At 35.2% G+C, this 24,535-nt stretch overlaps 1 protein-coding gene across 6 annotated transcripts in view; it reads right to left on the reverse strand.

Annotated features, from left to right (window-relative positions):
• The window catches only part of RIMS2 (regulating synaptic membrane exocytosis 2), a 588,301-nt gene that overhangs the window by 416,475 nt on the left and 147,291 nt on the right, over positions 1 to 24,535 (reverse strand). For all 6 annotated transcript variants that reach the window (XM_041769575.1, XM_041769574.1, XM_041769584.1 and 3 more), the window contains one exon: positions 5,554 to 5,864. In XM_041769575.1, the coding sequence (XP_041625509.1) occupies positions 5,554 to 5,864 (311 nt within the window). The remainder of the gene's footprint in view (positions 1 to 5,553; positions 5,865 to 24,535) is intronic.

Below are 24,535 nucleotides of genomic sequence, written 5' to 3' on the forward strand. Positions count from 1 at the left end.
TAGTATTATGATTACAAGATCAGAGTAAAAATGTCCTTATTAGAGATTTAACCTAATATTTGGTTTTATATATGAATCATGGTGTAATTATGAGGCATTTATAACAGATAATATCTAATTGAAATTTGATGTGTCTGTTGAATAAGTGGATTATAACAATAAGTTATTACAATATGGAAGATAACCCTCTATTAATTGAACACAATACTACCAGTTATAGGAAAGAAAAAAAATAATGGGAGAGAATATTCCCAAGTTTATGCCATGGCAGAGACCTTAAAATACAACATAGCAAAGAATTTTACAAGTGGAAGTCTTTTTGACATCTTGCAGACTGCCTTCCCTTTTTCAGAGATGAGAAAATGGAGACACAAAACACATATACCTACAAATAATAATAGTAAAGAGCAGAAGAACAAGGACTGTCTTCTGATTGCCAATTTTCATCCCTTCCACCAAACAAATTAGCCATAACACTGCTTACTTTTTAACTTCTCCCAATGTCCTAGGTAGTGCTAAATAAATAGTAAAATTTTACATAAAAGAAAAAAATTAAGTTTCCTACATTTTAACTTACTAATTTTCAACTATGAAAATAATGAAGCATCCAATTTTTAAATCATTTCAAGTGTATAAAACATCATCTACATGTTGTAAGACAAATTTATTTTAGTTTTTGTGGAATTTTATCTTCTTAAAAATTTAGTTTTTAAATGCTTATTTCATACGCCCTCCTCTATACCCCACCTTACATTCCTTAACCCAGTAGTCCATAACCCTCCTACATCCCAAGGCCTCTTTGTAAAACATTTTGTAATATCTCTTCTACTACCTTGAAAATGAACCCAGAGGTAAAATATCCTAACTATATGTATCATTTTTAAGATATATATTTCTTAACTGTATCATAAAGGGGGAATAAATAGTTTATAAAAAATAGAGCATATTTAAATCAGTAAATGCTCAGCCACAATGTCATAATAAAGGAGTTAAGTGTTTGCAGCTATGCGAATGTGGTCAATCTGCCACCAGGTAGCTGCTTTCCACCTTTTGTCCCCCATTCAATAAATATGTCAGAACAGTAGATTCAGATGAACAATCATGTTGCTTCTAAGAACCTTATATGTTCATTAAGTTTTATGTCTCTTGGTGGTAATGGTACAGAGGAAAATTGCCACTGAGCTATTGAAGGTCACTGGTGTTTCCCCATCTAAGATATTCTTAACGCCCTACTGCCTCACTACTGGCCTGCAATAGAAGTGCTGGCATCACTTGGAAGTTTGTTAGAAATATAGATTTTTAAGCGCTATCTCAGACCTACTGAATTCAAATCTATACTTTATTTTACTTTTTTTTTTTTAAAGATTTTATTTATTTATTCATGAAAGACACTGAGAAGTAGGCAGAGATGCAGGCAGAGGGGGAAGCAGACTCCCTACAGGGAGCCCAGTGCAGAACTCGATTCCAGCACCCTGGGATCACACCCTGAGCCAAAGGCAGACACTCAACTACTGAGCCACCCAGGTGCCCCTCAAATCTAATTTTAGTAAGATCGTCACATTAGGGGATCCCTGGGTGGCTCAGCGGTTTGGCACCTGCCTTTGGCCCAGGGCGCAATCCTGGCGTCCCGGGATCGAGTCCCACGTCGGGCTCCCGGCATGGAGCCTGCTTCTCCTCCTCCTGTGTCCCTGCCTCTTTCTCTCTCTCTGTGTGTGTGTCTATCATAAATAAAAATAAATAAATAAATCTTAAAAAAAAAAAGATAGTCACATTATATGTATGTAAATTAAAGGCTGAGAAACCACTGGCCCTTCCTGAGGGACATAACAAAGGGTAAGCAAACTGCACATAATTTTTTTAAAATGGTGATTTCAAAACTTATTCTGAAATAAAAAACATATTTGAAAATCTCTAACTATATTTTGCATCTAAATTGATAATAAATATTTGCCATTTTTATGAAAAAACTAATCATATAAATACTTATTAACTCAAAGCCAAGATCTAGGGCCAATTAATAGTCATTGACTCAATAAATACTAAGGGTCCAAGTGTAAAGCACTGTGCTAAAACCTGTGAGGAAAGAAAAAGTCATAAAATAGGCCAAAACTACTGTAGTTAAAGATTAAAACTCCTTAGAAGAAAATGTAACATACTTTTGTATCTGTCAAACACAATTCTAAGATCCATAGAGATTTAAATTAATTGAACCAAACTTCTATTTTTGAGGCCACCAAAAACTGGACCACCAGTTTCTGAATGCTATTGAGGAAACAAATTACTAATAATACTTTAAACTGAAGTTATATTCCTTATGAGTAGCTTCATTCACTGTCCATTTCAAACTGCTAGAAGATCCATTATACTAAGAAAGGCAAGTGATAGGAAGAGAAAACGAGAAATAGAGACAAGATGCAGGGGCGGGGTGGTGGCGCAGGTGGGAAGAAGAAAGAGGGAGGGAAGGCCTGAGAGGGGGGCACCTGGGTAGCTCAGTGGTTGAGTGCCTGCCTTCGGCTCAGGTTGTGATCCCAGGGTCCTGGGATCGAGTCCCACGTCGGACTCCCCACAGGGAGCCTGCTTCTCCCTCTGTCTAGGTCTGTCTCCCTCTATGGTCTTTAATGAATAAACAAAATCAAGGAGGGAAGAAAGAAAGAAAAGAAAGAAAAAGAAAGAGAAAAGAAAGAAGAAAGAAAGAGAAAGAAAGAAAGAAAGAAGAAAGAAAGGAAGGAAGAAAAAAGCAAGCAAGCCAGCCTGGGAGGGGGACAGGGAGAAAGTAGAATAAGAAAACAGACTTAAAATCTGGAAAGAGCCATCAACAGATGAATGGATAAAGAAGATGTATATATATACAAGAAAACAGACTTAACTGAAATGATTTATACAGTAACATAAGAAAATGGGCAAAGAAAGCAAACATATCAACAGAACAAGAGAACTTAACTACTTTCTAGGGTAGGAGTTGTCCATCATTTTCAGTTAAGGGGCACAGTATATATTTTAGGCTATAGAGTTGTATGGTCTCTTGTAACTGTTCAACCCTAGAGCTGTAGCTGAAAATAGCCACAGACAATAACTAAATGAATAGGTATAGCTGTGTCCCAGTAAATCTTTTTTTAAAATTTAAAAAAAAAAAAAAAAAAAAAAAAAAAAAACAGGTGGCAAGCCAGATTTGGCCTGGGAGCATAGTTTGCTGACCCCATGCTCTAGGGGAAAGAGTTCAGTGGATTAATAGATGCATACCTAACAAATTGCTGTAGAATCTACATTTTAAAATAATAAAATAAATATTCTTTTTTTAAAAAAATATTCTTTTTCTTGCTTATGATAAGGCAAATTGAATTATTCTTGAAGAGAAAGTATTTTTCAAATAAAAGCTTCTACAAATTATAACCAATTCCACTTTTTAGGCTCAACTCCTCAATCTGGGATTAAACTCTAACTTCTTCCCTGGCTAAAGTAAGTCTTATAAACAAAAGGAGGTACTGACCTGACTTATGTGAAGTTCAGAAAGGAAGGATATACATACAGCATATACTTTGAGTCATTAAGGTACACACTAGTAATGACAGCCAAAGTCACCAGGCAAAAGAGAAGAAGGGGGAAAAAAAAGAAAAAAAGAACTTGCTCCCCCACAATTAGTTGTTCATTCAGGCTAATACTTCGTCAACGGAAGAACAGTTGACAGGTAATCTTGAAAGAGATATATTTGTTCTCACCACCACCTTCTTCAAGGACTAGAGAGATGATTCTAGCTTCCTTACAAAGATGAATTAATCATTCACAAACTTATTGGATTTATTTTTAACACCCACAACTTCCTGATGAAATGTATTCCAAAACTTCATCATCTATTATGTGATCCCGTGTTCTAGTACTTCCTTTTATTCTCCCTAAATCTATCCTTCTAAACTCCAAAGGAAACTATCTTACACACCTATCTAGTTTTTGCAGAATGTATCTATGTTCCCATTACCCATTTTACTTAGTCATTCATTCATTCATTCATTGAAAATCCTACCTCCCCTGGCTATGATCTATTTTTTCATCCAAATTCATACACCGTGACTCTAATAGTTGCCATTTTACAGACTTTATTGATCTCTAAAGTCCTGTGTAGCAGACACCGCCACTGTCCCAACTCACACTGCCTCATCATTTACAGCACTGTCTTCTTACCATATTTGAAACACTCTGCCTGAGTACTTTCTCTGGCCATACTAACAGGCTTGGCCAGTGAGTTCAAAGAGTTAACATCCTCCTAAGAAACAACCCTAGACAAATAACAAAGGGGAGATAGAGAAAAATACCCCAATCTCCTTGCCCATTAGATATGGTAACTCTGAGGCTATTCTACCCTGACTTCCAGAAGTCTCAGTAAAATTGACACACATTTGCCAAAAGAGATAACCTGCTCTTCAATGTGCCTAGTGTTAGGCTCTTCAATGGATCATTGCTCGCTCCCAATAGGTGGTGCCTGGAATTGCCTTCCAAATAAACTATATTATCTGCTTTAAGTGGACCTCAATCTAAAAGGGTCCTCTAAACTTAAAATTCTTGAGTTCCTGAGATTTTACACCGAGACATGTTCATAGCATTTCAGCCAGGAAACCATCATTGTTTGCCCAAAGACAGGATTACATTGCTTTGCTTTTGCTAGTTTTCAAAAGAACTGGTGAAATCATCATTTTATTAATCTCATAAAATATAGCAACCCATTGTGGTGACAACTTTAAGCACTATAAAAAGTGACTCTCTGTTATCTGTAAAAGGTGAATGCTCAGAACCCACCATCCTATTAGTATAATTTTAGGTTTGTTTTTCCACAAACATGTTACTTTATAATTATTCACGTGGAAATTTATTAGCCATTTCTAGACAACAGAAATAGTACAAATGAGATTTTTTTTAAATTTTCCATTCAAATAGGAATATGGTATAGAAAAATAATCTCCCCATGAAAACTCTTCATCCTCCCCTTCCAAAGGTAGGAAATATAGGACCATAAATACTAGTTGTGAAAGTCTAACATTCTGAATATTAAGAAGCCTGTAGAATTGAGACCACACAGTAATAACAGAGTACCCAAGAATATGGCAAATTCAAGAAATCCCTTCATCTGTATCTGCCTGCTTGGAAAATTACCTCATCTTTCAGCCCAAGACTGAATTTTTAGAGGTATCAGTAACTTTCCGCATTCTCTTACCTCTTTCTTCTGGTCGGTTCATTCAAGGCAACCTCTCTAAAATTCTTCAAACCATCTCTTTGTCATTCCCATCGTCCCTATCCCAGTGTGTCTTTCTTATGCCAATAGCCTTCTACCTAAATCCTCCGTTTTATCTCATTTCTTTATTCTGAAAAATCAGAATAAACCTAAGATTATTCAAACCTCTAATCGTCCAAGTCCTGAACATCACTTCTGGCATTTATATAAAACACATGGACATTTACATTACATTTAGACAACTCAGTGCCTAAACATTTCATGTATTTTTATTTCTGTTCAGAATGAAGATTAAAAATAATGTTTACCTAAAGATTAAACAAAATGTTTACCTGTCTGAAGCTATGTCACTGGCAATTTGGTGCTTCACTCCTGACCCATTTTTAATAGAATCCTGTCTTGTGAGCCCATGAGATCGACTTTTCTCCACTGCAGGTACAGATAAGTCACCTGAGGGTCCTTGGAACTGGGCCTGCTCATGCACTTTTGCTTTCTTCTCCTGAGGCGCCTCCTCATTCCGCAGTCCTCGCAGAATCTTCTGATCAGGTTGCTGTGATGTATTAGATCCACTATTATAAAACCATGCTCCTGATTTAGTGAGGATTTCTTGTTGTTTTCGGCACAAATTACATACCCACATAACCTGCACATGAATACACAGGGAAGAAAAATTAGTGTCTCCAAAAGTCAAAACAAATAAAAAGAGAGTTCAAACCAATAACAACAAAAAAATCATATGGTTATCCTTTCGAAGTTAAAATGTAATCCAGATTGACTGCTACCATTAATTATATGTATTAATTATCTCATACATCTTCTCTTTTAACTTTGTCAGCATAATTACAATGAAACAGGCAATGGTTAACTGACAGCAGAAATACCAAACTAGAGTGCCAAGTTACTAGCTATTTATCTGTATTACTTAATTGCTTTTTATTTAAATTAGGGGTATGGTGTAGTATAGGGAAAGTGGATTTTGAAGATAGACAGACTTGGGTTTCAATATCAATTCCAAGATTAGAAACTTTGCAACCTTGAACAAAGTACTGAACCTCCATATCTATAAAGCAGTTTCCTTTGTGATAAAATAGGGAAATAGGGATGCTAATACTTTTTTTCCTACATTGTTTTGAGGACTAAAGATTGGAAATAATTTATATAAAATGTCTAGCACAATGCTTGGTAGATGTTAGACTTCCAGAAGATTGCCTACTAATATTAGGTTAATCTTCTATCACTAATTAATTATAAGCTTCTTGAAGGGGTATTTGTTTCTTTTAAGTAGCTCTTAATGGTGAAAATAAAGCTAAGAATATGTTGATCCTCAAAAAAATCTATTAGTTTCTCAAAATCAAGAAGATTACTTGATTTTTTTCTTTTCATGTCAAAAAAACTTACCACTTTAACCATTTTTAAATGCACAGTTCAGTAGTGCTAAGTATATTCACAGAATGGTGAAACATAATCTATACTCATTAAACAGAAAATCCTCTTTCTCCCTCCCCCATCCCCTGCCTGGTAAGCACCATTCTACATTTGTTTTTTTAATAGATAGATTTTTCAGATTTCAGAAATCTAAGAATGTTATAACTACTATCTTTGTGACCAGAAAACCTTCTGGTCAGAAAAAAAGATTCTAAGAAATCTTTTTCAATTAGAAAAAAAATAAAATTATATATTGATGAAACAAAAGGTTTATATTTCAAGTGAATGTTTTCTGTTGTTTATGTCAAATAATGAATCTTAACACAATTCTCAAAATTGCTACACACTTCCTCATAGTTTAAGTAAGTTACAATAATAATAGATAATCGCAGTAAAAGAAGATTCATTTTGGTGTTTCAACTGATACAAAGATGTTTCTGTAAAATGCCACTTAAAAGTTTTTGTTTAATTGCCCTCATTCTCATTCTTGTTCATATTGTTTTGTATAATCCATATCACGCAACATTGTACTTAATCATTTTATATTATTTTGTTATCTCTTTTTGGGGGGGGGGTTAAGATTTTATTCTTTTATTCATGAGACAGAGAGAGTGAGGCAGAGACACAGGCAGAGGGAGAGGCATGCTCCATGCAGGGAGCCTGACATGGAACTCGATCCCGGGTCACCAGGATCAGGCCCTGGGCTGAAGGCAGTGGTAAACCAGTGAGCCACCCGGGCTGCCCGTTATTTTGTTATCTCTTTGAACTGTATATACATTTCTTTTTTCCCCCGCAGCTAAACTCAAAGTTCACTGGGGACAGGGTTTATATCGTCTATTTGTCATAAGGAGACACTATCAATCACAGGACAGTTAGACCTTCTAAATGCTTGTTAACTTGAATTCTTTTGAAATCCTTCTTGAGGAAAGATAGTAAGATATTCAATGTTATTACACTAAGATTTATGTCTCACTGATTTCCAAAAGAATTAGTCATCAAAATGTCAATATATGTGCCTATTTTATAAGTAAACTAGAAATTATTTTTGATATAAAATACCAAAATCTCACGCAAATTTTAAAAAAATAGAAAAACCTCATCATACAAATTTCTTTTGGTTTGAATATTCATGAAATATATTAAACTCTCAAAAATGAAGTTTCAACCAAAATCTTCAGCCTTCTGATGCCATCTTGTGACAAACGTTAATATTGCAGTTCTCTCTTAATGTGAAAGGTATACTAAATACAAAACCACAAAATAATGTTAAAATAAAGTTTGAATTTCAACGTTTCTATCTTATTCTAAGCATTACTATTCACATTATAGTGATAATATAAGCTATATGACTTCATGATATGAATTCATCTAGAATAAGTCAGGGCATTGAAGAATAATACCCTTTGTGCCTCGTAACTGACAATAAAACAGAAGTGAGTTTGTGAGACAGATAGGTATCCAATCACAATCACCTGCAGAAACAACCTATCGCTGCTTCATTATTTGTCACAAGGCAAGCAGGTTACTTAAGCTCTTCTGGAGCAGAGATTCTCAAAGACTATCCCTGAGACAAAAGCACCAGTATCACCCGAGGAACTCGTTAGAAATGCAAATTCTCAGGCCCCATTCCAGACCTACTGACTCAGAAAATCTGGGGCAGGACCCAGAAACTGATTTTTTTGGCAAATCTCATAGGAGATTCTGATGCCTGATAAAGCAAAAGAACCACTGGTTGAAGCAGATTCCCAACTTGATATGAGGAATGGGTTATAGGTGTGCTCCTCAGTAACTACAGAAGAGCATGAGGAACCTCGCCAATTTACCTCTGTGTGAACTATTCATCGTACAAATAGTAATAGTAACATTCCTGTGTAGCCCAAAATGAGAACAAGACTTGGAAGAACGATGGGCTTCGTTCTCCTCATCTGTTAAAATCCAGGGAATACTGATATAAGATAAATGAGTGTAAGGCTGGAAGGATGCTGTTCGATTCTTATTAAAGGCTCTTTCTATATTAATTCTCACTCCAGACTCTCTGGGATACCCACATTGGCTGCTACTTTTCTGACTAGATGCTATATTCCCTCCTAAATGCCAGCTTTTAGTATCCTCATATCCTAACACCCAATTCACATTCCTTTTCTTCTTTTACTATCTCCTCCCATTCTTGGATTTAATAGTTTCTTAATCTTTACAGTTCAGTAAACCAATCCACTCTAAGTGCAGAAACTGACATTTTCACTTTCACTTGTAAGCCCTTCACACACATGGATAGCAACTTAACTTCTAAACTGAGGATCCTGAGCTCCATCTCAGAAACACATACACGTGTGTATGCAGGCGATGACTTTTAACTGGTCATGAAATGATTAATGTCTATTAGAAGTAAATGATGTGTCTATGAAACAGAATTAAACTGATTTGGGAACAAAATCACAGGGCTCTTGTTAATGAAATGCTTTAACTAATCAAGTTAATTAGCAAGTATATCACATGATGAATGCTGTTAAAAACAGATAGTAATATATATGTCCATAAATAGCAATAGTAGGGCCTATTAGTTTTGCTGACGTTCATAAATATCGAAAACACCCAGGCCCTGAGAGTACAAACACATATAGAATTCAAAATTATAAGGTATTATTACCTTCATTTCTAAATATGCCAAACTTTTCAAAGTAATATAGCAATATCAAGAGATAATATGACCCAAATTTGCCACACGTTATCATATGCTCCGTTCTATAAGCATCCTTGGTGGCTTTGAAAGGGAGGGGGAAAAACTAAGGAAAATAGAAATATTTCTTTAAAATTATATGATTAATAAATGCAATTAATTAATTAATTAATGCAATAAATGCAGTTAAACTGAACAGCCAAAGAAGAGAAAAACAAAATTGTGTCAAGTGCATACAATAAAAGAATTTAAAGCTCTGCAAAACTATAATTTTCATCTAAATAGGGACAATAAATAATAGAGTAATTCAGAGACAGGAAGGATTATTGGTTAGACCATAGATCAAGCTCATAAGATCCGTTAACTCTGTACAGATTAAAGAATTTACTAGACTCCACTTCTAATTATTGCCAGCCTGCTTATAAATGAGTGTATTAGTAAGAAAAGAATATAAAATGATCAGCTTAATCTGTCACATGACTAGAACACTGAAAGATCCTGGCCATTAAATTTCTTTCTTTCCTCCCCTAGAATGCTGAATTTCTCAGTCTCTCTTGTAGTCAGGGATGGCCATGGCCATATGACTATGCCCTGGCTATTTGATTATAAGTGCAATGATATGTGCCATTCCCATGACCATTAAAAAACTCTTATATACTACCATCATGCTCTTCATTCAAGACGTAGGGGAAAAAGGAGCCACAAAAAAAAGGAGCCCAGGAACTTGAATGAGCACCTGGAAGAGAGTCCCTCTGCTGATCAGCCACACCAATGTAGACTTCATGTAAATAAGAAACAAACTTCAATAACATTGAGCTACACAAACTTTTTGAGTTTATCCTTTACAACTGATAGCATTACCTTAACTAATTGAGAATCTTTTAAACTACATGTTGTAGTGAATGCGTATCCCCAGCATAATCTTCATATATGAAGAACAATGCATTACTAAACTTGCATACAAAAGTGTTTCAGTGTTGGTCTGGAGCCAGCTTTCACTGAGTCATAAGAACCAGTGTGCACATTTCTTCCCAACTCCATGTTCAACAAAGTTATGTGGGTTAGCTTGAAATCAGCCCTGGTAGGTGTATTTCAACAACAGAAATTGGAAAATGCCACAAACCTGGGCTTTTTCTTACAGAAAACCAGCTATTAATCCAACAAGTAGTATTAAAAGACTAATATTCCATTCAGTATTAGTATGTAAACCTGGATGAAGCTGTAATTTATCATAAAAATCAAGACCATAAAACTGCAATTTATTTATAGATGGGCAAATAGCTATTAACACTGATTCATTCATTATTTATTCGTTCATACAATATTCACTAAATGCCTAGTATATACCACACTATGCTAAGAGCTGGTAAATACAGTTCAACAGACACAGACTTTACTGTGGTATTTAAAGTGTCATGGAGAGACAATAGCAAAACAAATAATTGTACAAATATTGTTTATACTATAATTATGATAATTCTCCATTCACACCACAGATCCCTTAATGCCTTCTTTTCCCCTGGCCCAGGCTGTGTTTGAAAAAAACAAGAAGGATTCAGAAAAGATCTGCAAAAGACCTGGAAATCCAGAGATGCTCAATCATAGCATTACCATGAAGTGTTCCCATTACCAGGGAATTGCCTGGTACAGATCTCTGTCTCAAAAGGCAGAATGCAGTGGAACTTGTAACTACTAACCTATAAGCCCCTCCCCCAGCTCTGTCATGGTGGATTTGGAAAGTTGAAGTACTGGCCCATGTCCTAGAGGGTGCACATTTTCAAATATGTTCCTTAAGCAACTGAGAGATCACTATACTCTCTATATTCTGGATTACCAAACAAAAATCAGAAACTTTGCTTCATCTAATACCCCAAGACAAACAGCAAGACTTTCCCAAATTCCCCATGAACTACATGCGTGGCCTCTCTAGCTACAGCCACATCTGCAGACTGAAGCAAAAAAATTTTAAGATGTCTTCCATACGTTTCTCAGCAAATAGCAGCAGTACAGAAGAAGCCTTAACATGGAACATCTCCAAATCCTAGTTCTTGCAAACTCTTCTCTGTTACCAATTGTTTTGCTTTGAAAAATTACGTGCAAAGAAACATAGCTTACTTCTTTATTTTTTATCTGATTTTTCTCGAGCATACTAGACACATTTTTTATTAAAAAAACTCATATAATTTTAGTTTGTTAAATACCTCCATTGGATAAATTCTCTATTTCTGATATTTCTTCCCCTTTCCCTGCTGTTTTCCAAGAAAGTGTCTTAGTGTCTTATGGGGCTTGTGCTACTGCAATCTGCAGCTCATGTACTTCAGAGTCTGGTTCTTTTCTCAATTTTGACAGGACTGTGCTCCACTATTGACTTGATCTCACCTCAGCTACCAAGGCACTGCAGACTCCTAATCCCCAAATAATCCTCCATTCAGCCATGGCTCAAGTTATCTGTTCTGAAGCCTCTTCTGCAAAGTCATTTTATCCTTCATTTCTCATTCTTCAGTAGAGGAAGAGTGTCATGACAGGGACATGCAGCTACTTTTGTGTCCTCCATGCCATAATGAACAAAGGACAGTTCTGGAAAATGAATGCTGGCCCTTTCTTGGCCATGATGCACTGTTGAATTCACTCTTAAGTAGCCATGCATGCCTCAAGTGGGTGCTAGAGCATCCTGAAAGGCGATCTCTTCCAAGAACCTCAAATATTAAGAAGGGTAAAAACTGCCCTTCAATTTAACTAATATGCATCCTCCTCATGGGTCAAAGCCTGGAAAGAAGAGATTAGACCATATCTGACCATCTACTGGCCTTACCTCTGTCTTCTTTCTCTTTCCCTCCAATGCACAAGGTCAGAGGGGCCGGCTTTTCCCTGACTTCCCTTCTCTGTATACCTAAAGCTGTCCCCAACTACCTTTGGACTTGAAGTAATGAGCTTCAGGCTTCCCAATCTGTAGCTTCTCTTAACCCACTCATTGTTTTCAATGGCAAAAAAGAAAAAAGACGATGGCTTACTGATTAAACAATTCAAATTGGGAGGCACTTCAACTATAATATACCTATTATACCATGATTTGAGCATTGTCAGTTATGTTCGGAGATTAGTAATTGCCTAAGTACAAAGTATGGACCAGATCCATATGCAGACCGAGAAGTCCTAGGAGCTTCAGGTTTCTGATAAAATGCCTGATTCCTCTGCTCCGGAAAGGAGTTGTGGAACAGAAGCCTGCAGGAGATGGAAAAGGAGCCTAGTCCAGGCAAGGCAGTCCCCAGGGAATCTAACAATAGCCTATACTACCCAGAGTTGATGTTACTTAAAGAAAAGATGTTAAAAGTGCCAAGTTTTATAGCAAAATTGTCAGTAATCTAATATATTTGGGACAAAACATCAAGGGTAAGAGGGCCTGAGGCAAACATCGCAACTAGAGAACAGAGCCAGTTTAGAAGCTCAAATGGAACAATCTGTGTAATTACTGGGGGAGGAAAAAAAAAAAAAACACTACAACCTATGGTTGAGCTTTAACACACTATACATAAATGTTAATAGTAAGATAGTTCCTTGAAAAAACAGCAGTATTGTAAGTATTAAGGGACCCATTCACTTTTTGAGCGCTCCCCAAAAAGAGTTATCAAATAAAGCTGAAACTGGTTTCAAACAATTAAGTTACAGAACTGAGCCGGTTAGATCAAATGAGTATTCCATTGCATGACCTTACAGCGAGTATCAATTAAATTAGAAAAGTGAGACAGTCAGATAATTGAGTAGCAATATCAACAACTTTATAATACCCATAACACGATGGGTCCATCTCACATTTTGGCAACTTGAGATGCCAACTATTAATTAAGAAACAAGAAATGATAATGATAATGGAACACAGGACAATTAAGTTGAAAATATAATGACTTATTATAATATCATGCAGTCGATATTACTTAAATTTTAGATTTCTGCCCTATTTATCCAAACAAAACACCCAACTGATTTAAAAAAAAAAAATTTAACTCACACTTAAAGCCCCAGAGAAATTTAAAAATTAAAAATTCGAGTGAGCTCCACCACCCTGCCTAAACTTAAACCTTTACTTCTCTTTCCACTTTCCCTAAACTCAATTTTTATATCTACATATTAAAGTAGTGATATAACATATATGCCATGATATAAATATGCTGTGATATTTATATAATAAAATACAATATGCCGTGATATAAATCTTAACTTTTAATATCTTTCTGCTAAAACGGACATACATGACTGTTATAGAAAGACTTTTATTTCTGCACCTGGCATTTTAGCTTATAAATTTACATAAAAATAAATTAAACTAAGATAAAACAGAAGAGATATTAAACTCCTAGAAAAAGAGATCAGATTTGTGGTTACCAGTGACAGACTGGACAGAGGAAAGTGGTCGAATGGTGCAAACTTCCAGTTATAGTACTAAGGATGTCATGTACAATAGGAGGACTATAGTCAACACCACTATATAATATATAGGAAAGCTGTTAAAAGTAGGTCCTAAGAGTTCTCAACACAAGGAAAAATTTTTTCTTTTCGTTTTATTGTATGAGATGATGGAAGTTAACTAAAAATTAAAAATTAAAAATTAAAATGTTAAATGTTTCCTTTTGAATAGTAAAATAATAATGTAAAAAGAGAAACCACCATCTGGAAGAGGTTTTATTGTAATGTATACAGTTTAACAAAGGGTATGCATTCAGAATATTGGAGAGTTTCCAAATCCAGTAAGAGAGAAACAAACATGACAGTAGAATAACAGGTCAAGGAATGAATATGCAATCCCACAGAGAAACCAAATTAAACAATAAAGAAATAAAGACGTGCTAGGGGGCTCCTAGGTGGCTCAGTCACTTGAGCATCTGACTCTTGATTTCAGCTCATCTCGTGATCTCAGGGTTGTGAGATTTATGTTGTGTGGAGCCCGCTTAAGATTCTCTCTCTCCCTCTCCTGCTGCCCTTCCCCCTCTAAAAATTAATAAAAATAAATATTAGAAAAAGACACTTAACCTCATCAGTTAGAAAACACAAATGTAAAACAATGAGTTACTATTTCACTTCCATCAGTTTGGCAACATTTAAAAGTCTGACAATACCAATCATTGGAGAGAAAGTAGAGGAACCAATACTCAGAACAGTCCTCTAAGGGCTATAAAACATTTCAACCAGTTTGGGAAGACATTCTGCAGTATCGAGTAAAAGTGAAAATGGCTCCCTATCTGCTCTATGACCCAGAAATCTTACATCTACTCCAAAGGAATTCCCAAGCATGCACAAGAAGACATGAATAGGATGCACAAGGAACACTATCTCTACTACAAGAAATTTAGATAACCTAAATCAACATGACAATGGATAAAGTGCATCATATTCGTGTAGAATTCTATTCAGTAGTCAAAATGAATGAATTGGGGTTTGATAAATCTAAATTTTGAAATAACTCAAAATATAGAGTTAAATAAAACAAGCTTCAGAGAAATAAATACAGAATGAGCCATGACATAACATTAAAATATGGCAAAACACTAAGATTTGTATAAGATTGGTATTATTCTCTAAACCTCTTGACATTTTTGAAATGTTTCAAAATAAAAAGAAGGAAAAGAAGAGGAGGAGGAGACGAATGTGTAAGAAAGAATGTCAGACTAGTAACCAATTAAGATAAATTGGACTAGTGAAAATATTTATTGAAATTTATAATCACACTGAAAGCAAAGATGTATTTAACAAAAGTATATTAGTTAACTGAGAAACAATTACTGAATATTCAAACAAATATTTTTTAAATTACAATATAGCTTACTTTCAGGAGTTTTTATATAGAAGGGTGTGAGTAAAGGAGTCAAGTATATAAAAAGTAACCAAGTAGTTGTAGATATTTCATAGTGTTTAATTTTCTTTTCATAAAAGCATGTGATTTATTTTATAAACTCTGTTCTAAATTGAATGTTACCAAAAAACTAGGGAAGTGGTTGCCAAAGTAGTCATTTAGAAAATTTTAATTATATATTATTTTCAGAATAAGGTAATTGCTGCCTTCATAATAAATATTTATTTAATTTTCAAATCTCATTTTAATTCACAACTGCATTTCAAGTTTAAATTTTTCTATGTAATTTTTTTAAGACAACTCTTAAAATCATAGATATACCCAGCAAGATTAAGGAAAATAAATGTTTCTGCAGTTATTAAGTTTCCCCACTAGTCCGTGCTACAGCACTTTGTTCAAGCTGAACCCACTGGATTCTCTCTATTTTTCCCTAAAAATAACTTGAATTTCAGTTAAAAATACAATAACTTTAACATAGTTAGAAAGTGGTTAAAAATACAATAACTTTAACATAGTTAAAAAGTGAGTTGAGGGACACCTAGGTGGCTCAGTCGGTTAAGTGTCTGACTCTTGGTTTCACCTCAGGTCATGATCTCAGGGTCCTGGGATCAAGTTCCACATCGGGCTCTGCACCCAGCGTTCAGTGCACAGTCTGCATGAGATTCTCTCTCCCTCTCCTGTTCCTCTCCCCTGCTCTCTCCCTAAAATTATTTTTTTAAAGTGAGTTGAAAGAGTATATTATAAAATATGTTAATTAGAATAATTCTTTTCTACTGCATATTGACTGACTCAAAGATTTGAATAAATACAACAGTACTCTAGCTGACAGTTTTCTTTTCCATCATTTATAAAAACTTAAAAGTTGGGATCCCTGGGTGGCGCAGCGGTTTGGCGCCTGCCTTTGGCCCAGGGCGCGATCCTGGAGACCCGGGATCGAATCCCACATCAGGCTCCCGGTGCATGGAGCCTGCTTCTCCCTCTGCCTGTGTCTCTGCCTCTCTCTCTCTCTCTCTGTGACTATCATAAATAAATAAAAAATTAAAAAAAAAAAATTTAAAAAAAAAAAAAAAACTTAAAAGTTATGATATATAAATTATAGAATTAGAAAATCATTTCAACAATTTTTTTCATTTCAATAAATTTAAAGTAAAATTATGATTTAAAAACAGGGGAAGCAAGTTTTAATTTTTCTTAAGTAGAAAGCATATTTACCAGAAGATTTTATTTAAAATGAAAAACAACATGACAGTTTCTGAAGAACACATGTTATAAAAGGAAGGAGGCCAGAACATAATTATATGAAGGTTATCAGATGGCAAAGATGATGATGCTTCAACCAAATTGAAGAAAATAGGGAGTATAAAACTAGATGCAATCCTAACATAATACTAATAAGATATGGTGATGTGGAAATCACTGACACACTTAGGGGAAGACATTTTTAAGGAAGAGATAGTAATTCAGAGAAAAAAACTTCCAAGTATAAAGCTTCATTTACTTGCTTCTCAGATTCTTACTAGTAATTCTTTAAAACTTTAAAGTTAAGGAATAAAACTCTTTGGGATCTTCCACAGTTTCCTGTGAGTAAATTTCCAGAAGCCATAGACTACTATAAGGACTTCCTTTAAAATGTGCTCTTGCTCCTGTAACTGCTAAAAGGCAATCACATCCCTGATCACATACAGTCATGTGACCTACTTCAAAGCAAGGTTCAATATAAGGCAAGTCCAACCTGACCTGTCCAAGTGAGATTTACTAGTCTAAGAATTTATAATTCTAGTGTGTTGATACACTACCACAACACAAAATTAAAAATACAGCCTTATATCTAAGCTTCAGTGCGTTTGTATCTCGATTCATCTTAAATTTAACATGCCCAAACTGAATTCCAGACCCTCACCCCAAAACCACTCCATCCAGTCTTACTCATAGCAGTTAATGGTGACTCTGAATCCTCCCAGTTTGTCTCAGGCCAAAAATCTTGGAATCATCTTTTTCTACCGTATTCCACATAGATCCCACCAGAAACCCTTCTTGGTTCTACTTTAAACTCTATACAGAGACGACATCTCACCACCTCCAGCACAACCACCCTGGTCTAAGTCACCACCTGCCTAAATTATTGCAATAATCTCATAACTGGTCTCCCAGGTTCCATCCTTTTCTCACTTTTCCCATTAATCTATCTCCACAAAACAATCAGACAAACCTTTTAAAATATTTTAAAATGTAATTCACATCATGTCACATTTTTTGGTTAGAGAATTTTAATACTCCCCATTTTGCTCAGAATAAATGCTGAAGTCCTTACAATGATCCAAAAAGTCCTCCTCAATCCCAGTCTTTAATTTTGTCTCTCAACTATTCTCACCCACCTGCTCTACTACAGCCATACACTTCTTACTGTTTTCCAATATATCAAGCATGCCCCTACCATAGAACTTTAGTATTCACTGTTACCTCAAACTGGAGTGCTTTTCCCCTACATATCTGCAATGCTAATAACTCCCTCATCTCAAGTCGTCACTCTTAAGGCTATCCAAATTAAATTTTTAACACCACCCGAAAGTATCCAGATTTTAATTTTTTCCAGCGCATTTACACTTTCTTAATACTACTTAATTATCTTTAATACTTATGTTGTGTGCATCTCCTAATTAAAATATATTCTCCAAAAAAAATAAAAAAATAAAAAAAATAAAAATAAAAATAAAATATATTCTCCAGATAAGTAAGAGATATTTGTCTATTTTTGTTTACTCTCTATCCCGCATGCCTAGAAAACACCAATTTCAAGGAATAAGTGGATTAATATATTAACAATAAGTACGTAGCACTTATATATTTCTCTCTTTAAAATGTTTGATGGCCAAATTTCTACAACCTAAATACATGGGCTTTCATAAAACTGTCTTTCAGAAAAAAATAAAATAAGATTTAAGAACTTTCCGGATTCCAAATGTTTATCACTCTTGACTGTGGTGATGGTTTCACAAGTATATGCATTTGCTCAAACCTATCAAATTGTTTACATTAAAGATGTGCACTTTTTTGTATAACAATTATACCTCCATAAAGCTGTTTAAATAAATTAAAAACAAAATTGTGGAAATCGCCTGCTATAAGGAGTTCAATAAATTGACAGCAGCAAATTCATAGACTAAACCAGTGCTTATCCAACTGCAATGTGCACTTGAATCACCAAGGAATCTTATTAAAATGCAGATTCTGAGTCCTGGGTCTGAAGGCAGAGATGCAGGGATTCTGTGTCTTTAACAATCTCCCAGGTGGTGCTGTTTCTGCAGGTCTGCAGACCACACTTTGCAGAGCAAGGCTCTAGTTTGTAATCTTTGGTTTGTAACCAAACTCTGGTACTAGTAAGAAAGCCACCCCTATAGCCACCATTACAAAATGCCACCGCCACAGTTACTAACAACAATAATAACAATAAGTAGCATTTGCCAAGTTCTCCCTATGTTACAGGCACTCTTCTAATTCTTGTATATTTATTATCCCATTTAATGTATGTAAATTTCCCTCAGTTAATAGATGAAGAAACTGAAGATTAAGAGGTTAAGTCATATAGACAATGTTTTCCAGCTGTTAAGTAATGCCGTCAGAATTCAAACTCCAGTCTCTAATGAGCAAGGGACACTAGATTTTTCACATTAAGTCCATTTTAAAACTCGGGTAGCAGTTAAGACTGCTACCCAGTGTCAAACCTCTGACTCACATCTGATTCTAGGCATAGCAATTGTGGACAGTAGTGGCAGCAACTGAACCCAATTCACCTTCATACCTACTGGGATGGATGTAACTTTTTTTAAGGAAAATAACAAATACTGGTGAGGACGTGGGATATTGTAACCCCTGTACATGAATAGAAAGGAACATAAAGTGGAGCAGTCACTGTGGAAAACTTAAACAGAATTAACACATGACTGCTAATGGCTATAGAGTTTCTTTTCAGAGTGATGGAAATGTTTTGAAACTCAATATTTTTTTTCTTTTTTTTTTAAAGATTTATTTATTTATTCATTCAGAGAGAGCGAAGAGAGAGGCAGAGACACAGGCAGAGGGAGAAGCAGGCCCCATGCAGGGAGCCCGATGTGGGACTCGATCCTGAGTCTCCAGGATCACACCCCGGGCTGCAGGCGGCGCTAAACCGCTGCGCCACCGGGGCTGCCCCTTGAAACTCAATATTGATGATAGTTGCACAACACCGTGAATATACTTAAAGCCACTAGCTTGTATACTTTAAAATAGTAGACTTGATGTTCTGTTAATTTTGTATCAATTTAATTATTTTTAAAAATACTTCTATAAATATTCCAGGCCCAGATGGTTTTTCTCTTTTGGGGGGGTTTCTCCACAATCAGATCCCGACCTAAAGTAAAGTAGTTTGTTTACTTGAAAGATGATCCCAAAAAGTACAGTAAAAGAGAGGGAAAGTGAAATATGTAAAAGCCAATAAACAGTCAAAGAGTAGGCAAATGAAGCTTGGTCTTGATGGAACCCTCAGAATCATCATACTAAGAAGCAAGAAGTGGGGTATTTATCTATTAGCTCATTGGCACTTCTGTCCCTCTCCTTTGGGTTAAGCCTACTTCATTGGCCATAAAATGCTCATAAGCAGAGAGATGCAAGAAGCTATTTGGATGTTCAAGAAACATTTGCATGTGTCATCTGAGGTGGGCTGAAGTCTATGAGTAGGGTACCTGTAGCAATAATTATAATTATACAGGTGGCTATAATTTTACAGGTGGATTTTACCAAACTTCTAAGGGACTATTATTAATTCATATCCTATATAAATTATTCCATAAAATTCAAGTAAAAAAATAAAAGCCATATATCTCATTTTATCAGCCAAATACAATTTTGACATAAAATAAGCATAGGTCAATTCTACTCATGTATATGTAGAGAAAGTCAAAAATAAGCTAAAACTTAAATCACAAAATCCAAAACAACTAGACACTGTGTCCTATCACAATCAACCACCATTTAACTCCAGGACTGTAAAGATGGTGCAACATCAGAAAATTTAGTTATACAATGCAATATAACAGACTAAAGAAGAAAAATCATATGATTACCCCAACCAATGAAGAAAAGCATAGGATAAAATTTCACACCCTTTTATAATTTAAAGAAACTCTTAGAAAATTAGTAATATAAGGAAATTTCTTTAACTTGGTAAAAGAAGTAGGCATAAAAGAGCATTTCCTTAAATTGGTAAATATTTTTCAAAAACCTTCAGCAGAAATTAAACTTTAAGGGAAAATTATAGATCTGTCTGACCAAATAAAACTGTGCTTTCTCAAATACTTCCTTAGAGTATAAAGTAAAACTTCATATTTGCAAGATAAAGTAAACAGAAGAATCTGATGTATATAACAAAACTGTAAGACAAATAACCCAGAAATATAGATGCTGATTGTTCATAGAAGATAGAAGATAGACTTGAAACTGTAGTTCAGTTATATTGTTAATGATTTTGATAGTTCCATAAACTATAAATAAATATAATATGGAGTTTTTCATGTCAATTATCTAGAGTTACCAGTTTTCAGAGAATATTTTCAAATCAGACACTACTATCATACCTCGATAACAATAACAGAAACTACAGATTACCAAATTCACCTGGCAGTCTTACCCTGCATGAAATCATGATTTTCTTAACTTAGCTTCTCAATACATCTGTAAGGTATTCATTATAGATAACTTACAGATGGCTTGAGAACTTCCTGTTATATATACATGATATATATTATACCCTTGTAGATTATTGATATTAAGTAGAGCTGCAATCAACAACTAATACCAATACTTGTTTATTAAATGTGCAGAGTTTTCTTATGTGTTCAGAGAGCATTAGGGATGCTACAGTTATAGACCAATGACTAAAGATGGTACTAGTTAAACAAAATTAGAAAATTACGGAAGAACCTAATTGTGATCTCAGTAATACTGAAAAATATCAGGGCACCTGGCAGCTCAGTTGGTTAAACATCTAACTCTTGAGCACAAGGTCACGTCTTGATCTCAGCGTAGTGAGTTCAAGCCCTGTATTGGGCTCCATGCTGGGCATGGAGCCTACTTTAAAAAAATATTAAAAATGTAAAAAATGTTTAAAAAAATACTGAAATATCACATGAGGGTAAGAAGAAGTCAAGATTATCACTTCTAACTGGCACTGGTTTTGTTTTTGTTTTTGTTTTTGTTTTTTTAGATTTTATGTATTTATTTATTTGAGAGAGAGAGAGCATGAGCAGGGATAGGGGCAGAGAGAGGTGGAGAAGCAGACTCCCCACTGAGTAGGGAGCCCTACATGGGGCTCAATCCCAGAGCCTTGGGATCATGACCTGAACTGAAGGCAGATGCTTAACCAACTGACCTACCCAACTACCCTTAACTGGCATTGTTCTTTACAAACATATCTTAATGGCTAATGAAGTAAACCATATCTTATAAAGCCTGTTCATTACACACTATCCAATAATAAACTAATGCTACTTAATGCCTTGCAACTTATTAAGAGTTAAGAAGGGAGGAATGAGAATATACAAGAAAATGCTTTTAGATATATAGCTCCCAGTTATATATCCAACTTATGAAAGACTGCATTGCTCCTGAGAGACTCTGCTAAGACATTACCATCAAACAACAGTGTGAACCCATCTCTCTTGCAGTATCATTTATTTGTAACACATTCAAACCCTAATGAAAGCTATTAATGTTACATGAAGAACACTGAGGGTATTAGCAACTTACCAGCAGTAATCAAGACTGGCTTTGAAAAACTTTTACAAATTAATATTGCTCACCAGTAAAGATAGGCAATCCATCATGAGAAAAAAGGTTATTATTCTGTTCCACAAGTAGGTAGCAAAAAAGGAGGTTAGCTGGTGAGTCCCTAAGTGCAATTTTATTAAAACTTTTAAGCTACCACTATATTTAGTAAAGTGCATCAAATTGCAGGAGGCAATGTTCAGCAGACTCTGGCAAAAACTGGTAAAGATACTACTTACAGACTGAGTAAACTATAGATGCTTCCAATCATTCCCAGTTATACTGAAAACAACATAACTGATAAAATTAGGGCACGTAGAGACTTTACAGGAATCAACTGGTGAAGAGATTTCAAAACTATGAATACCCATATTAGGGTTGTTTTAGACTTAGTTGGCAATGTATTTAAGGATCTTTAATTAATGCAGAAAAGCCAAAATCATACACAATTACTACATGAAAAAAGATAAAAAAGAAAAACGCTCTTGTCCACCAATCATTCACAATCTACTAAGCACCCAGGAATAATATCCAGCCAAGATATTAAAGTATGGAGTAATAGTCATTGTCTATTCTGCTTAGTCAGTTACATACTCTGATTGGCTGGAATCCAGGGTCTTCTGATTGTCAAATAATTTAAATATCAACCATCTAAGTATTTCCTATCTCCTAGTAATTGTGTTAAATACTTATGATAAAGAAATTAATAAAATACAATCTCTGTCCTCAAGAAACAAACAGGCAAACCATACAAGTAAACAAATAACAAATAAATTACATTACAATTTGGAATAAAAACATATTAGTAATAAAACATATAACATAGTAATAAAAACATATAGAAGCTACCAAGCAAATACTGATAAAAGCTCTTAGGGATTACAAAGGAAGAAATATCTAAGCTAGATTTGGAAGAATCTGTATAAATGGAAAAAACAGAGAAGAAGACGCTACACAAAGGAAACAATGAGTAAAAAGGCACAATGAGTAAAAAGGCACAGAGGCATTAAAGAGAACTGTGTCTCCTTAATAAAAAATGTAGTTCCAAAGGTGATGAATTTAAATTATGCAAACAAAAATGAAAGGAGGTGAAGTAGAGAATTTGGTAAAATCCCAATGATAGGAAGATGGTGGAGTAGGAAGCACAAGAATCTGACTGCCCATCTAGACAGCAACTGCTTTGGCAGAACCTGTCTAAGATACCTATTTTGAAACTATGGAGTTTATTAAAAAGATTACAATCATGAGGAGAAAATGTGGTGGTAAACTGTGGTGACTTTCAGTGCATTTCAGCTTTCAGCACAGTAGCAGCTACCCATCCTCCATCCCTTCCCCTTTGACTGGCACTACACATGTGTTCCTAGAGCAGATTCACACAATCTGTCCAATTTCCAACAACAACAACACAATCATGAGGCATAAAGAAAAAAAGGGCATATGGTCCATTCCAAGAAAAAAAAAAAAAACAGAAACAGTCCCTAAAAAGACGTGGTGGAGCATCTAACAGATAAAAGTTTTAAAACAACAATCTTAAAGAAGTTCAAATAACTAAAGGAAGATGTGAAGAAAGTCAAGAAAATGATGTGCAAACAAAATGGAAATATTAGTAAAGAAAAAAAAGATCTACACAGAAGCCAAAAAGAAATCCTGGAGCTGAAAAGTACAATAGTTGATATGGAAAATTCACTAGAGGGAAGAGTCAAAGGGAGATTTGAGCTGGCAGAGAAACAAATCCGCAAATGTGAAGCTAGGGCAATGGAAATACTGAGACTGAGAACAGAAATCAGAAAGAATGAAGAAAAGTGAACAGAACCCAAGTGACCTTCGGACACCATCAATGTGACAAACATATGTATTCTGGATGTCCCAGAAAAGAAATGAGCACAGAAAATATTTAAAGAAATAATGGGGGCATCTGGGTGGCTCAATCAGTTAAGCATCTGCCTTCCACTCTAGTCATGATCCTGGGGTCCTGGGATCATGTCCCACAAGGGGATCCCTGCTCAGTGAGGAGTCTGCTTCTCCCTCTCCCTCTGTCCCTCACCCTGCTCTTGCTTTCTCTCTCTCGTGCTCTCTCTCAAATAAATAAATAAAATCTTTAAAAAAATATAATGGCTGAAAACTTCCCAAATTTGATGTTAGACGTAAATGTAAACATCCAAGAAAATCAACAAACCCCAAGTAAGATGAACTCAAGGAGACCCACACTGAGACACATTATAGCCAACCCTACTTAAGCCATAGATAAAGAAAGAATCTTGAGAGGAGCAGCAGATAAGTGGTTTGTCTCAATCACAGGATCCTCAATAACTAGCAGATAAAGCATCAGAAGCCTCAAAAACTTTGAAAACCATAGGCAGATATATCTTACGTGCTAAAGGAAAACTGCCAAACAAGAATTCTATATCCAGCAAAACTATCATTCAAAATTGAGAGAGAAATCAATTATTCCCAGATAAAGAGAAGAAGGGGGAGTTTGTTACCCTCTTCAAGACATGCTAAAGGAAGTCCTGCAGGGTAAAATGAACACTAGACTGTAACTAAAAGTCAAATGAAGAAATAAAGATCT

This window comes from Vulpes lagopus, chromosome 9 (assembly GCF_018345385.1).
Source record: "Vulpes lagopus strain Blue_001 chromosome 9, ASM1834538v1, whole genome shotgun sequence".
Lineage (NCBI taxonomy): Eukaryota > Metazoa > Chordata > Mammalia > Carnivora > Canidae > Vulpes > Vulpes lagopus.